This window comes from Pongo pygmaeus, chromosome 5 (genome assembly GCF_028885625.2).
Source record: "Pongo pygmaeus isolate AG05252 chromosome 5, NHGRI_mPonPyg2-v2.0_pri, whole genome shotgun sequence".
NCBI lineage: Eukaryota > Metazoa > Chordata > Mammalia > Primates > Hominidae > Pongo > Pongo pygmaeus.
Window position 1 is genome coordinate 10,925,353 of NC_072378.2, and position 17,264 is coordinate 10,942,616.

Consider the following 17,264-nt stretch of genomic DNA (forward strand, 5'->3'; position numbering starts at 1 on the left):
AAAAAAAAAAAAAAAAATCCATCTTGACTGGGCGTGGAGGCTCACACCTGTAATCCCAGCACTTTGGGAGGCCAAGGCAGGTGCATCACCTGAGGTCAGAAGTTTGAGACCAGCCTGGCTAACTTGGTGAAACCCCATCTCTATTAAAAATACAAAAATTAGCCGGGTGTGGTGGCAGTGCCTGTAATCCTAGCTAATTGGGAGGCTGAGGCAGGAGAATTGCTTGAACCCAGGAGGCAGAGGTTGCAGTGAGCCGAGATGGCACCATTGCACTCCAGCCTGGGCAACAAGAGTGAAACTCTGTCTCAAAAAAAAAGGTCCATCTTGATATGAAAGATTTTAGTTAAATGGTTTCTACTGTCTGTCTTAATAATATGTCATGTTTAGTTATAGAAAATTTCAAACATTCACTAATGCAGGGAGAATAAGTCAAATGAACACTCAGCATCCAATGCCGAACTTCAGAATTTTCAATATGATTCCAATCTAGTTTTTATCAATTCCACTTCCCACCATTTTGGGGAGCAGGGGAGTGGGAAGTACAGAATATTATAAGCAAATCTAAGGTATCATTTTATTTATAAATCCTTCTGGATAGGGAGACTTTTTAACATAACCATGAAGTCGTTATGTTGTCTAACAACATTAACAATTCTTTAGTATCTTCTAATGGCCCAATCCATGTTCAAATTTCTCGGTCTCAAAAATGTCGTTTTTTTCCTAGCCTGCAGAATGCCTTTTTATAATTAGTTTAAATCACGATCCAAACAAGGTCCATCTTCCACTGGTTTGAAATGGTTTTTAAGTCTCTTCTAACCAATAACAGTTCTCTCTCTTTGCTCTTCCCATTCTTTCATGTCTTTTATTTCTTAGAAAAACTAGATCCTTTATAAAGAATTTCTAATATTATAGGTTTGTATGATTGTTTTGTAATATCATTTAACTTCTTTCTCTACACATGCGTTTTCTGTTACTGGCAATTAGATTTACAGGCTCGATTAGACTCAGGTGTAATGTTTTTGGTAAGAATACTTCAGAGGGTTCTGTCGACTTCCTACTGCCTCACATCAGGAGGTACATAATTTCTGGCTGTTCCACTGATATTCAGACTGAACAGTGAGTTCAGGTATCGAGTCCAGTCATTATGAAGTTTCTATTCAATTTTCACCGAATAGTTTTACCATCCACAGGTGACTGCTGTCAGATCCATGATATAGTTTAGATGTTTGTCCCCTCCAAATCTCATGTTGAAATGTCATCCCCAATGTCGGAGGTGGGGCCTTGGTGGGAGGTGTTTGTTTGGGTCACGGTGGCAGATCCCTCATGAATGGCTTGGTGCCCCTCCTGTGGTGACTTACTGTAAGATCTGATTGTTTGAAAGAGTCTGGGACCTGCTTGTGCCTTGCTCCCTCTCTTGCCATGTGACATGCCTGCTCCCCCTTCACCTTCCACCATGATTATAGGCTTCTTGAGGGCCTCATCAGAAGTAGATACCAGCACCATGCTTTCTGTACAGCCTGCAGTACCATGAGCCAAAATGAAACTCTATAAATTACCCAGCCTCAGGTATTCCTTTATAGCAATGCAAAACAGACTAATACGATCCATTATTTCACTAGGAGTTGCAAAATGGTGATCTTTCTAATTGTTACCTAAGCATTTTTCTTTTCTATAGAGAGGAACTTTCCCTTTTCATCTATTTGGAAATTCACATATGAAAGGCAAGATAAATGTTTAATTCTTTCCCTCTGATTTTTTTTTTCCTAAAATGAATTGGTACTCTAACAACCTTCAAAAGGTAACAATAAGAGTTTTAAAAATGAGTATCATTTTAAACTCATGGTTTTTTACATATTTAATGCTTCAGTTCATTCCAGTCAGTATTCTTTTTGATGTTCAACCTGCCCCATTTTTAGGCAGTGGGGTCCCTTCCAGGCAACTCCTCTTTTTGTGATGATCCTCGTAGTCCTGGATAGCTGCTTTGCTTTCTCTCATAGATATCCTGGGTTCATCTTATAAACATTTCCTGCCCCAAACCAGGAAGAGGCCCATTATCTAAGAAACCTAATCTTTTCTGGAGAAAATTCTATTTAGAGAGGACAATCTGGGTAATCACTGCTCGTTGTACTCGGTTGTCATAGACTAGGCCTTTTCTGTAGACAGAGCTGAAAATTAAAATTTTTAAAAACGAATAAAGTTAATTCTGATATTTCCAATTTGAATCTATCATTAATGAGTTTTAGTTTAACTTTTTTATTGGTATCTCTTTTTTTCCATGTTTCAAATCGAAGTGCCTACTGATATTAACATTATTATACACTTAATTTACCCCATAGTGTACTATCACAGTGTCAAAAAAGCAATACCAATGTTATTAACAATAACAAAAAAATTACTGAATACCGTTAAGATATATCTCACTAGGGGCGTTCAGTCAAAAAACTGTTTTAAAGTGACTTGAAATAGTTCCTTGGGTGATTATGTCACCAACTTAATATATAGGTATATTCATTTATTTAAGTTTGTTTCCAAATTTTAGGGGGCAGCTGCCTTGCTTTCTTTTTAAATTTAATTTTGTTTTATGATTATGTAAAGCACTTAGCGGTTCCCAAATCAAATACAGCACAAGGCACATTCAGAGAACTCTGGCTTCCCCTGTATGCCTTCTGCGCTGTTGCCTCCCCTCAAAGGAAACACTTTTTTTTTTTTTTAGATGGAGTCTTGCTGTGTTGCCCAGGCTGGAGTGCAGTGACACAATCTCGGCTCACCACAACCTCCGCCTCCTGGGTTCAAGAGATTCTCCTGGCTCAGCCTCCTGAGTAGCTGGGACTACAGGTGCCCGCCACCATGCCCGGCTAATTTTTGTATTTTTAGTAGAGACGGGGTTTCACTATGTTGGCCAGGCTGGTCTCGAACTCCTGACCTCATGATCCACCCACCTCGGCCTCCCAAAGTGCTGGGATTACAGGCGTGAGCCACCATGCCCGGCAGAAACACTTTTTTATTAGCTTTTAGTTTATTCTCTTATTGTTTCTTTTTAAAAATACACATACGCATTCATATCATTTATTGCACAAAGGATGCTATCCTATAAACACGGTCTGCAAGTTGCTTTTGTTCATGTAACTATATCCTAGAGATAATTCTGTAGCGGTATAGAGCTCTTCCTCACTCCACTTTGTAGAGGCATCTGCTACGTGGATGTGCTGTGGTTTATTTAGTTGGTCACCTATAGAGGGATAGTTGGAAATCATCTTTGTTACCAAGCATTCCTATTAGAACAGGAACCCCTTTCTTATCTAATTTAGCCTCAGTCCTCTATCTGGAAGGAGAAAACCTCCTCTCCTTGTCAATGAGAACTGGTTATAGTTGGTTGATTTGCTTCTAGTGGCTCACCCGGATGTCAGCTTCCCCTGCGCTGGTAAGATCTTGACACTGTAAGTTGTAGCCTCCTTCCCAAGTGGAGAGAATGAGCTGCCAAAGAACCAAGAAAGAAAGAAAAACAAACATCAGCACAAGAATTTGGATACAAACTGAATTTCCCATTCATGTCTCTGGCATCTATTCAAGGTTTGAGTAGGAATTTCCCAGAATTTGAGTTCGTCTCAAGCCTATCCTCAAACACCTATTATCAGGGAACTTATTTCCTGCTGTTGAACTGAAATCAATGGCTATTTCCTTAATTAATATATGTTACCTCTAACTACATTGGCCAAAATAACAGATTTTAACTATCATTTGAGTCACAAAATTTTATGTAAGGAATTATCTAGTCATGTTTCTACAAGTGAAATGTAGAATTAGTTGAAAACAACTGTAAGAAAACTACAGTAAAAATTTAATATTTTGTATTGGTTTAAATATATTTAATCATCTCAATAATTAAAAAAATACATATATTGCCATTTTACAGATATCAAAAACAGGGTTCAGTAAGGTTCTTAAACCATTTTCTTCATTGTATTTATGCTACTTGGTAATCAAACAATTTGGTGGTTAATTGATTAATGTCTGTCTTCCCCATTACTCTCAAAAACCAAAAAGCTCCAAAAAATGTATGCATCTGTTTTTGCTCATCTTTGTATCTACAGTTCCTTGCCCAGTACCCGCTACATGGTAAGTGTTCAGTAAACATTGGATGAGTATACGATTTGCTCAAGACTACATGACTAGAAAGTGGTAGAAGGATGATGAGAACTCAGACTTCCTAATTCATTGTTTGGTGTACTTTCCACCTCATGAGAAAATGAGCTTTTTTATTCTTTGTTGAAAATGCTATGAAAGAAGTTTTCTCCCTGTAAAAAGTTAAAATTCTAGAATATAAGGCATTTGGGATTGATTTGGATCAGGTAGTACAGGCGAAAGGCCTACGATTTAATATTTTCTGCTGCCTTAGAGATGTATAAAATTCATATACAATATCCATTAAAATACATATACACAGCTGAGAGGGTTTGGATGTTAATTAATTAAATGTTAGAGAGAGAGATTATTAAATAACATTTAGAATGTTTTAGAACCTTTGTGAGACTTCTTCACTGTCCTGATATACCTCTCTTTCCTTCTAACAAAAACCCTTTCTGTTAACATCATGCTAATTGAAGATTATCAATATAAATAAGTCCAGTGAAAGAAGAAAACCTTGGGTTTTCCTGAATGGGATCTACTACAAATCAGGTCATTTCCCAACATCTCCCAGGGGATTTATGCTCTTAGTTCTCAACTGGGAATCAGCGACTGGCTAGAGGGGACCCAGAAAGACCTTAAACTACATATAAATTTTGGTGTCTTCATGCATTTTTCAAACTAAGAAAGCTGTAAACACTTTGTGTACAAGGATTAATTAAAAACTGCTATGGTCAGGTTGTAGTTCTGTAGTAAGGGGCTCTAAACTCTACTCCGCACATTAACAATACAGTTATAGAGTAACTCCTGACTGTGGAGAGGACAGGGCATATTCTGTTTCCCCATGATGTTTCCTGCTTTAGTCAGATTTATCCGGGCTGTCCCCATTCCTGTGGCATCTGTGCAGAACTACCTGAAAATTATGAATAGGCAGCCAAGCTAGAGAGGCTGTGTCTCTCCCTGGACCATTCTTAATCCCCTTACTGGTGCAGGAGTCATCCAACCTATGTGTTGAAGAAAAGGAAGCAAGGCTGTCAAATAGGGTTAGGTGTAAGGTGGTGTGGACTAAATTACTTCAAAATATACTTAGAATCCACCAGCTTCTTCTCATCTTCACCACCTTAATCCAAGATGTTAGCATCTGTTGCCTGTAGTACTGCAATGATCTCCTAACTGGACTCTTTGCTAACATTCTTGCCAACTCACCCTCATGGTCCATTTTCTATGTAGGAGCTAGAGTGATCTATTTTGAAAGGGAGATAATAGCACTCCCGTCATTAAAATCCTCCAACAGCTTTCCATTACACTTAGAGTGCAAGCTAAATTCCTTCCAAGGGCCCAATGTCATCTGCCATCTCTCCACCTCATCTTGAACCACTGATCCTCTGCCCACTGTGTCATTCAGTCTGAACTCCAATGTCACCTTTTCAGAGGCTGCCCCATTACCAGCCTCTCACTCTTTCCCACAGGGCAAAGGTTGTGTTCTAGAATCTATAGTCGAATCTGACAGTGTGGGAACTCAATAAATATTTGTTGAAAGACTGTTAATAATTATTGTGGTGACTTTCTGGCTTAAGCAAACATCTGCTGACCCCTAACAAGTTAGCAAGGTTAAATCAGTCTGTCACCTGACTAGTGTCTATTAAACATACCCCCAGAGTGTCAAAGACGACCTTTTGCCTGCTCTGAAAGAGGTCACAATCAAAGAGAGGAGACTGGGTGGCAATCAATGGTAGTGATTTTGAACTGAAATAAGTGATTTTACACCTATACAAAGTGTAAGAGAAAGAGTGGGTAAGCAGTAGATAAAATCAGTAGTAGGCAATGGGCTCAGTGCAGATACGTTCTTCCTAGAAAGAAGACATTTACCTCGTTGTTCAACAACTAAACGGTTGTTCTTGCTCCTGTTGATGGTGACTACTGTTCAACTAGCACTTGACAATTCACAAAGCATTTTCACATTTACCAACTCCTACCCTGTACTAGTCCATAGGCTCTTCAAGTGTAGAAGCTGTGTCTTATCCATCTTATACCTTCAGGGCTTCCTATTCAGTGCCTACCTAGGAAAAGCTCACTACATGCTGATTGAACAGAAGTCATCAATCCTTACAAGTCACTCAAGAGTTATGTAGGAGAAATATTGTATCTCTGCCTTATAGATAAGTTGCCTAAGGTTTGGAAAGCCTAAGTAACTGCTCTAAAATTACACAGAAAGTGACGGAGCTAAAACAAACTTGTGTCTTCTGACTCCATTATACCAAAGCTGGTACTAGAACTGCTGGTGTGGTTGGACATGCAGGCTGGCCCTTCCGCTGCTGCTGTCACTTCTTTTTTATTTTATTTTATTTTACTTTAAATTCTGGGATACATGTGCAGAATGCGCAGGTTTGTTACGTAGGTACACATGTGCCATGTTGGTTTGCTGCACCTATTAACCCGTCATCTAGGTTTTAAGCCCCACATGCATTAGGTATTTGTTCCAATGCTCTCCCTACCCTTGCTCCCCACCCCCCCGACAGGCCTGGGTGTGTGATGTTCCCCTCCCTGTGTCCATGTGTTCTCACTGTTCAACTCCCACTTATGAGTGAGAACATGTGGTGTTTGGTTTTCTGTTCCTGTGTTAGTTTGCTGAGAATGATGGCTTCCAGTTTCATCTATGTCCCTGCAAAGGACATGATCTCATTCTTTTTTATGGCTGCATAGTATTCCATGGTGTATATGTGCCACATTTTCTTTATCCAGTCTATCATTGATGGGCGTTTGGGTTGGTTCCAAATCTTTGCTATTGTAAATAGCGTGCAGCTGTCACTTATGGAAAACAATCCAAGAGTATCTTTCCTTCTGCTATATAGAGAAACTAATCCCATAAATTACTATCTTGCTAACTCATCTAGGGAGCTAAAATTCAGCTAGTAGAGAACCTAAAATAAAAATGGTCCTTTCAGTGTCAAGTAGATTCGTAAGCACCTATGGGATATAATTTTAAGAGTTGTCGGCTGGGGGTGGTGGCTTACTCCTGTAATCCCAGCACTCTGGGAGGCCGAGGCAGGTGGGTCACCTGAGGTCAGGAGTTCGAGACCAGCCTAACCAACATGGTGAATCCCCATCTCTACTTAAAAAAAAAAAAAAGAAAAAGAAAAATTAGTTGTGGGTGCCTGTAATCCCAGCTACTCGTGAAGCTGAGGCAGGAGAATTGCTTGAACCCAGGAGGTAGAGGTTGCAGTGAGCTGAGACTGTGCCATTGCACTCCAGCCTGGGCGACACAGCAAGACTCTGCCTCAAAAAAAAAAAAAAAAAAGAGTTGTCAACATGGCTTTTTTGACCCCAAAATTCCATCTCCTATACTGACTGATGCCTAAAATTCCATTATGAGAGCTTCATTCCAGTCATTTATGGTAATATTAATAGTTATTAAGAATGGTACATATTAGAATAATGCATAGAATAAACTCTCAAGAGAACCTTCATTTTAAGGCAAGGATTTGTTTTCTTTTAGAATTCAAGATCACCAGAAAGGCAGCTATATTTGTGCCATTATCCACTGCTTATAGCTTCTATGAATGATTTTATACAAGCTATAAAATCACTAAAAATTTTTGTTTTTGTTCTCGTCCCCCTTTTTTTTTTTTTTTTGCTACAGCAAGTTATTTAACACTTTTAGATTTCCCCTTCTATTACATTAAAATAACTTTGGTTATACAGATGGGGCAATCATCCTTGTTCCTTCTCCTGTAAAATGACCTTGGTTTGGTGCTTCACAGAGGAATTTGGAGCACAGGATGTAACAAAGGGCTACTAGAGCTGAGCTAAAACGTCAGTGTTCCAAAGACATACAGAGTATTCTTTAAGGGAATATATATATTCGCATTTCAGTAAAACTAACTGCATATGATGTTTAAGTTAATTTTAAAAATACTCTGTTAATCACTGTCTATTCTCAGGCAAATTATGAAACTTTTCTAAGCCTCAGTATCCTAATCTGTAAAAGGAGAAAATTGTAACATGATCTTGAAAGGCCCATTTGATCTATGTTGTGAATCTAAATTATAATTAGACTAGAGACTAAAGAAATAGGTCTAGGCCAGGCGCGGTGGCTCACACCTGTAATCCCAGCACTTTGGGAGGCCGAGACAGGAGGATCACCTGAGATCAGGAGTTCAAGACCAGCCTGGGCAACACAGTGAAACCCCATCTGTACTAAAATTACAAAAAGTAGCCGGGCATGGTGAGGAGTACCTGTAATCCCAGCTATTCAGGAGGCTGAGGCACGAGAATCGCTTGAACCTGGGAGGCGGAGGTTGCAGTGAGCTGAGATTGTGCCATTGCCCTCCAGGCTGGATGACAGAGCAAGACTCCGTCTCAAAAAAAAAAAAAAAAAAAAAGAAATAGGTCTAAATTGGGATAAGAAAGATTCAAGTTATAAACAAGGACTTCCAGGATTTTCAGAAAGAAGAATATCAAATGCTGGAATAAGTTCTTTAGGTCTTAAAGAAAGTAACCTTGCATAGTTCTGCCAGGCTAGATGTGATTGTTTCTGTAAATAAAAACTGTTAGTTACTGGACTTCAGCTTTGGTTACATAAACACTTACCTCTGCCAGCATGTATGCGGAGAGAAGTGTGATTCCGAGATTATACAAGGTGAGGATACCCCTGAGAGAAAGAGCAGGTCTGTTCTTCATATACTTGTTACCCAGCCATATTGAGAGCAGATACATGACAGTAAGAAAAAAAGTAGGAAGGTAAGAGTCCAACATGAACCACCCTCTGACTCGAGAATCTGAAAAGAAACAAATACAGTGAGGATCTTGAGGAATGATGCTACTGTTCAGTCATCAGTATTGTCACATACATTGCATTTGTACACACCAGCACAACAGGGAGCAACTCCATACAGCATTAGGTAGGCTGGCCTGGGGTTAGAGTTCAGGGGAAGAGGAAGCCTGTGGGGGCTGAATCGGTAAAGATTTCATGGAGCAAACAGGGCTTAGGCTGAACACTGAATGAAAGGGACAAGAAGTAAAGGTGTGAAGTGACAGTTCTTGAATGCCTATTTTGGAAAAGTTACTGCATTTATTTACTCTAAATTAATATGAAGTAAGTACTATTATGCAATTTTATGGATGGAAAAAAGCTCAGAAAGCTTTAGTAACTTTCAAAAGGCTACATCATAGTCAGCAGTAGAGTCAGGATTTGAACCAGTCACATCTGCCTCCCAGCCCCGTGATACCTTGCAGCTGTCCTCCCATGGAGAAGATCGAAGCAGTCAGAGGAAAGAAGCCATATCAATACTGTATCCTAATTCCTAAAGCCCACACAGCTCCGAATTTGCCTAGGATCAGTAATGGAAGGGGTTTAGAGTTCAGCTGGTTCAGAGAAAGCAATAGGATGACAGTGCAGCAAGCCTGGAGGCTGCAGACAGCAGAGGCAAAGCCTGGGAGCTGCGATTCAGAACTGAGGACCCAGATCTGGCCATGGGACTGGACATTTACACAGCAGGGAGGCAAGCAGTTGACAGGGCCCCTTACACTGGAGCGTGAATATTTAAAAGCCTAGACGAAACCCACATGATAGAGCTACAATATAATTAGTAACACCTGAAAATCATTGTAGACACAAAATGATTTGTGTTCTCTATTCTGCTCTTTTTGTTTGTTTAAATAAAGAAAATGATTTGGCCCAGAATTATAAAAATTGCATGCTGCTTTTAACCTCCACAAATGGAGTTGTAATGAGCTGGTTTCACCAACAGGCAATGGCCTTTTCTTGAATTTTTTGTTTTCTATGTCCCTCTTTCTGGTATGTCCTACCCTGTATACCTCAGCCTCTTGTTAAACCACCCGCCCTACAGAGAGAGTACCATTTCTACAAGGCAAGTGCCTTCTCAAGCTCTAACTGTCCCATCACTTATTTTATAAATATCTCCCATTGGTGATAGAGACAAAAAGGTTAGAAAGCTCTTCTCAGCATTCATGTGACTAACAGATACCACCTTTCATACAGCAGGCTTGCAATCACCTGTCATAAGTCTGTGCTGTGCGTCACTTCCTAATATCCATCTCCATATCTGAACCCTACTCATCTTTTAATGCCCAGATAAAGGTCCTGACTTCTGAAGGGAGACATTTCCTACTGTTTTCGTATTTACAGCTCCTCATATGCATAGCAAGACAATTATTATCATTTTCTAATTCACATATTATTATGGCTATGATACTGTTACTATAGCATTTACTGAGCACTTATTCTGTGCCAGGCACATTCTGAAGCCTTTTACATGTATTATTTGATTCTCAAAGCAATCCCATTATATAGGTGATAATATCATCCCAGTTTACCCTTAAGAAAAATTGAGCTGTAGAGGCCTAGAAAAGTGAAATGACTTGCACTAAACTGCTACACTCCTTCTTGTTATGGTGTTGGACTGAATTGTGTCCCCCACAAAGATGCCTTCAAGTCCTAACTCCTGGTATCTGTGAATGTGACATTATTTGAAAATAGAGTCTTTGCAGATATAATCTAGCTAAGATGAGGTTATACCAGATTAGGGTGGGCCCTAAGCCAATGACTAGTGTCCTTATAAGAAGGAGAGGTCTGGATACAAGGACGAAAGAGAAGAAGGCCATGTGAAAATGGAGGCAGAGATTGGAGTGATGCACCTACAAGCTAAGGAACACCAGAGGTTGCCACCAACCACCAGAAACTAGGGGGAGTCATGGTACAGATTCTTCCCTAGAACCTCAGAGGGAACAAGGCTCTGCTGACACCTTGATTTCAGACTGTTGGCCTCCAGAACTGTGAAAGAATACATTTCTGCTATTTAAGCTACCCAGTTTGTGGTACTTTTTATGGCAGCCTAGGAAACAAAACACACATGGTTTAGTATTTAATTGATTTCCAGTAGTTTCAGATGTGCTGGCTTTACTTCCCCAACTATAGTATATGCTCCAGGAGACAGCCACTAGGTCTTATATCTCTACTCTGTCTGACTCATACCCACGCAGTGCTGAGTTAAGAGGAAACATTCATTAAATGCATATCCATTGGCACGTTGAGTCAAGCACATACTGCAAACTAATATAGCCCCTGATGTTTTTGTTTTCTTTTGTCACAGTGCTGTAAATGTTTGCTACAGTTGTTAAGGATAATCATAGTTGTTTTAGCCAAAAGATGGGAACAAATGCTTGTAATAAACTTTCTTATCTTTGGGACTTGAGAAGTGTTAGCTCTTCCTCTGATCGGTATTTGCGCAGAACAATACCCCTTGATGGTACTAACATGGTGTGGGCAAAATCAAAATCAGGAGACACCGGGAGGTTTATTCGGTGATGTGCCAGTCAGCATCAGCGTGTGAGACTTTTAGGAAGAAAAAAGGATTCTTGATGGCTTACATGCTAGGCACCTTGTCACTGTGGAGCTCATCTGATTCCACTGTCAATTGTCAATTTTACAATCTCCTTGCTACAAAGCAAAATTCCATAAAATGACCAATGCAGAGTAAACAACTGTAATCCTTTCCTCAATTGATCCCACATCCACTTAATTCCAGATCACGCCAATCTTACTGGCAGCAAAGCTCAGTGAACTTGGCGCAGACAGGTTGTTGTTTAACTGTCTAGTCGAAGTGTCAAACAGAAAACCACTGTCACCACCAACAAATCATAGTTCCTCCTGGATCTTGCATGCCTAAGCGAGAGTGCCCCCGGGTCCTGCATGCCTAAGGGAGGGGGCCCCGGGTCCGGCACGCCTAAGGGAGGGGGCCCCGGGTCCTGCACGCCTAAGGGAGGGGGCCCCGGGTCCTGCACGCCTAAGGGAGGGCGCCCGGGTCCTGCACGCCTAAGGGAGGGGGCCCCGGGTCCGGCACGCCTAAGGGAGGGGGCCCCGGGTCCTGCACGCCTAAGGGAGGGGGCCCCGGGTCCTGCACGCCTAAGGGAGGGCGCCCGGGTCCTGCATGCCTAACGGAGGGCGCCCGGGTCCTGCATACCTAAGGGAGGAGCCCCGGGTCCTGCATGCCCAAGGGAGAGGGTCATGCCCTCTACACTGAGCTGTTCTCCACTAGAACTGTAAGGGAGAGAACATAGTAAAAGTAGGTTAGAAGATAAAGATATTCTGCCCTGCCTACCCCACAGAGTCATCAGGAGGTTAAATGGAAAAAGCAAAAAAAACTATGTGAAAGGATTTTTTCAAAGCTGTATAGAATCAGTATCGTTATATTAAAACTATATAGTCATGCATTTAGAACAGTTAATAGAGCCCATGGAAAAAATGGAGAATGGCCTAAATACTCAAGTGATTGTTTAAAGATCTTGAGAAACAGGAAAACCTCCTCATTCCTTGCTCTCTCACTTTTCCAATAGGGCCGAGGAAATAACTTGTAGAGAACTAAGGACTTTCTACAGTTCTGTGAGCCAGTAAGGCTCAAGTAAAATGAAACCTTCTGTCTAGAATTCATTCATTTCGAAAATATACAGTGCTGAATATGTTCCCAGAACAGTAATAAACCCTGGAGATAAATGGTGAGTAAAACAGCCAGGGTTCCTGCCCTCCTGGGAGAAATCGCTGTTGGTAACAATGAAGTATCTGAAGGAAGTAAACAAGGGTTGAAACAGAATGATGAGGGACCACAGCAGACCCCTCTGGATGCCTGAGACTGCAGATACTACCAAACCCTGTATGTACCATGCTTTTTCCTGTACATATATACTATGGAAAAGTTTATAAATTAGGCATAGTAAGAGATTATAACAATATACTATAATAAAAGTTATGTGGATGTGGTCATCTCTCTATCTGAAAATATCTTACTGTATTGTGCTCCCCTATTTTTGGACCATGGTTGAACATGGGTAACTGGAACTGCAGGAAGCGAAACTGCTGCTAAGGGGGGTACTGCTGTACCTTAGAGAGGCAAAGCCCAACTGAAAAGGCAACGTTTAAGCTGACACCTCAAGTGTGACAGGAACTGACTCATCTGGAGGGAGGGGTAGGAGATCCTAGGGAGGAATTCCAGGCTCCAGGAATAGCACGTAAAAGAATTTTACATATTTGCAGAATTAAAAGATGGCTTGAGCAGCTGTATGAAAGCCAGTGAGGACGACGGATACTGACTGAGTTGGAGAGGTTGCTGGGGTTAGACAGCCCAAGGGTGCGCAGTCCATGATAAGAAGTTTGGTTTTTACCTGAGAGCAGTGGGATGACATTGATGAGTTTTAAGCTACAGTACCATGCAATATGACTTAGGTCTTTAGAATATCATTCCAGCTGACATTGAATAAATGACTGGAAGGCGGCAAGAGTGGAAGAGGGGAGACCTGTTAGGAGGCCACTGCAGTACAGTAAGCGACTGGTGATGAAGGAAGGATGGAGAGATGTCTAAGCTCATCCTACCTATGGGCCCCAGGCAGAGAAAGCGCACACGTCTTTTTTTTTTTTTTTTTTTTTTTTTTTTTTTTTTTTGAGACAGAGTCTCACTCTGTTGCCCAAGCTGGAGTGTAGTGGCATGATCTTGGCTCACTGCAAACTCTGCCTCCCGGGTTCAAGCGATTCTCCTGCCTCAGCCTCCTGAGTAGCTAGGATTACAGGCGCAAGCCACTACGCCCAGCTAATTTTTGTATTTTTAGTAGAGACGGGGGTTTCATCATGTTGGTCAGGCTGGTCTTGAACTCCTGACCTCATGATCTGCCCGCCTCAGCCTCCCAAAGTGTTGGGATTACAGGCATGAGCCTCCATGCCCAGCCAGCGCACACATCTTTAAAGGAATTTATCAAGGCATCTAAGGGCAGAACTGTCACATATAACTAGCATGTGAGAAAGGTGGAAGATGAATGGGCAGTGGAGAGGAAACAAGAAAGCAGCATAGTTTAGAAGGAAAGTTACAACCCGGCTTTGTAGCCAGACAGACACTGGAGGAAAGCATTGCATTTCATTCTATCTCTGCTTCCTGCTCCCAGAACTTCTTTAATCCCAGGAGAGGTTGAGCAGGAGGAGAAATGGGATCTTCTGGACATTCTGGAAGGATATCAAAGTTGAGGAAGTTAAATTTCTAAATATTAAGTACCTTACTATTTCCAAGACCCCAGAAATAACATAATCCCTTTCTATAAGTAAATGGTGTTCTTCCTGTGTTCCTTCCACATTAAGTTCTCAAGTAATTCACTGACCTCGCGGTCCAAACATATTGTCCAAAAAAGCATTGATTTCATCATCAAAGGCCTTTAGATGCTCCTAAAAAGAGAAAGAAAAAATGATTTAAGTGGTTTTTTTCTTCTTTTGAAACTGTCAAAACAAGCCACTACTAACAACATGTAATTGACAGACTCTCCAAGGGTCCCAGCTTCAAGGACTTTTGACTGCAAAGACTTAAGGAAAGAGAACAGTAAATGCATCCTCACCTTTCACAAGCCTGTAAAGATTTGGAAGGAAACAATTCCTCTTATTTCCTTAGGCAAGAGGAGTCCTAGAGAACAGGCTTGGTGCATTTAAACATTGAAGGGTTGGCCGGGCGCCGTGGCTCACACCTGTAATCCCAGCACTTTGGGAGGCTGAGGCAGGCGGATCATGAGGTCAGGAGACCGAGATCATCCTGGCTAACACGGTGAAACCCCGTCTCTATTAAAAATACAAAAAAATTAGCCGGGTGTGGTGGCAGGCGCCTGTAGTTCCAGCTACTCGGGAGGCTGAGGCAGAAGAATGGCGTGAACCTGGGAGGCGGAGCTTGCAGTGAGCTGAGATCATGCCACCTCACACCAGCCTGGGCGACAGAGCGAGACTCTGCCTCAAAAAAAAAAGAGAAAAACAAAACAAAACAAAAAAAAACATTGAAGGGTTATTGACCTAAATTCCATTTACCTCTAAAATGCTTATAGGCAAAGCTGTTCCATAAGCAACTTCCCTTGTTACAACAGTTGTGGGTAGGCAATAGAGAACGTCTGTTTCCACAAAATATATTAATAAATCTAGTTTTTAAATGAAAATTCAGGCTGAACTGCATTTCGTAAAACTGAATCTAAAACTAAGTAGGACTTGTTTTTCAAGTAAGGAGCATTACAGCTATTTTTTCTATTTATGTTTTGTTTGTTTTCAAACTATTTCTTACACATTAACATCTACTTTATATTACTGTAAATAGTGCCACTTGGGTACACCCAATTAATTATTGTCACTTTCACTGGATTCAGGTGGGAGCCGGAATACTGCCAGCTTGGTCTGCTCTCATGCTGCTCAAAATACCCGTTCAGGTGTTTCCCAGCCCCACCACAGAGGTCTACAGCACCTCCTCAAGCAACCAGAGGAGAAGTCAGAACATTACCAGTATTTCCAGGAAAGGGATCTCTGCTGGTGATTTGGGGCCAGCAGGTTGGTCCCTGACCGTGTGTGAGCTGAGCATGACAGCTTCCGGAAGTTGATATGGAGCACGGATTAGATTCAGCTCACTCTCAAAAAAAAAGTTGTAAGTGCCAAAACAGATGATTAATTTGCTGGCATCTGAAAAAGAGGAGCGGCATGTTTGCTGCCTGGCACATATCACTTGGACCTATTCCTTATTTGTGACTCTGATCCTGAGAGAAATTTCAAGGAAATGTATGTCTTCGGCAACTTTAGAAAGCTTGGGAAAGAGGATGAAGATGATGACTAACATTTACTGGCACCTACTATTGCTGGCCAGTATATAAGGAACTTTATTTTCATTATTTCATAATATCTTTATAAAAAATATCTGGGCTAAACCAAGCCTGAAAATTTTTAAAGAGTATGTTCATCTTTGTTTCCACGTAGGGCATCTCAGGAGGCCCCCAGATGTGAGAAAGGTCAGTTATCTGAGATCTTAGTGTGACAGAATATGATCTGTGTTGCTTTAGAATGGCGGCAGATCAGACCAGAGGCCTCTCAGTCTTGAGCAAAGAATGTTAACCTCACAAATGTACTCATCATCATAACAAATGCCAATGAAGTCTTTCTTCCATTGCTGCACCCACAAACAAATGTTTAAAGTGTTTCAGCTTGTTTGCTAAGGTTCAAAATCCATTTTCCAACATTTGTAGAGCTGAGAAAACGCTAAAGGTCACAAATCCCATATTATTTCTATATTGCAAAAATTCAGTCACAGTGGAGGAAGGGCAGTAACAAAAGTAAAACAAGGGAAGACATGGAGAACAGAAAAGGAAAGAGATGAATAAAAAGAGGCATTCCATTCCTTTCTTCATTAATTTGATTCATTAACCAATTATTTGAGGATTTTATATACTAGCACTGTTATGTGCTGAAAAATAAAGTCAAATGAGATGTGGTCCTTATCTTCACAGAGTTTTTAGTCGAGAGAAATATACAAATAAATAAAAAATTACAGTACCAGTGTCTTAAATATTATAAGAGATGTGCTATAAAGGATAGAGAAACATACTTTAATTTAGATCTCTTAAAAAGTAAAGGCTTCTTGGAAGAGAGAATGCTGTGGCTGAATTTTGAAAGACTGGAGACATTTTCCAGATGGAGAAGGAAAGAAAGAACACATCAGAAAGAAAGTTAACATAGATAAAACACATTGAGGCATGACTCCCTTGGGAAATGTTTTTATGGCCAGGGTCTCTAGTGACCTATCTGACAGGCAGAACCACAGCCAATGCTGGGAAATCAGAAACCTGATAAAAATTCTCTTTATTTCTGGGTTACTTAATATAGTTAGTAAGGAAGTAGTCTAAAAAGGCAATGATGAGATGAGGTGATGTCAGGGGAACAAACCGAGGTTTACACTGGAATAGTAAAACATAGCGTGAGCACAGAGAGGTTTGCAGTGTTAGTGAACTGGGGTGAGATTAGGAAGGCTAACCGGGCAGAGCTTGGGCCAGGAAGTCCTAGCTGCACTCTAGATTCTGTATGTAAATGTCAAGTGTGCTGGACAATGTCTGAAGATTAACACCAACTTAGGAGCAGAGAAAAAGCAGCAAACGCCATGCATTTCACTGACACATTTTTGAACAGCATTCGTGTACATAACACTTTGTCATACATATGAAGGAAAAGGAGACAGAGTAGTTGACTGAAAAGTTTATGCACAAATTGGGAAAGTGAGACATAGAAAGTCAAACAGCAAACAACGGAGAGGAGGAGGACACACAGAACTGCCACATGACAGAAGATACAG

General features: G+C 40.9%; 1 protein-coding gene across 3 annotated transcripts in view; it reads right to left on the reverse strand.

Annotated features, from left to right (window-relative positions):
• Positions 1 to 17,264, reverse strand: part of ELOVL2 (ELOVL fatty acid elongase 2) — a 59,357-nt gene that overhangs the window by 12,437 nt on the left and 29,656 nt on the right. Inside the window, exons 2-5 of one of the 3 annotated variants that reach the window (XM_063665798.1) lie at positions 15,432 to 15,607; positions 14,284 to 14,347; positions 8,716 to 8,903; positions 3,397 to 3,474 (exon numbers count right to left, since the gene is read on the reverse strand). In XM_063665798.1, the coding sequence (XP_063521868.1) occupies positions 3,397 to 3,474; positions 8,716 to 8,903; positions 14,284 to 14,347; positions 15,432 to 15,509 (408 nt within the window). In that variant the 5' untranslated portion in view covers positions 15,510 to 15,607. The remainder of the gene's footprint in view (positions 1 to 3,396; positions 3,475 to 8,715; positions 8,904 to 14,283; positions 14,348 to 15,431; positions 15,608 to 17,264) is intronic. The other 2 variants (XM_054491816.2, XM_063665799.1) reach the window with 2 other exon arrangements.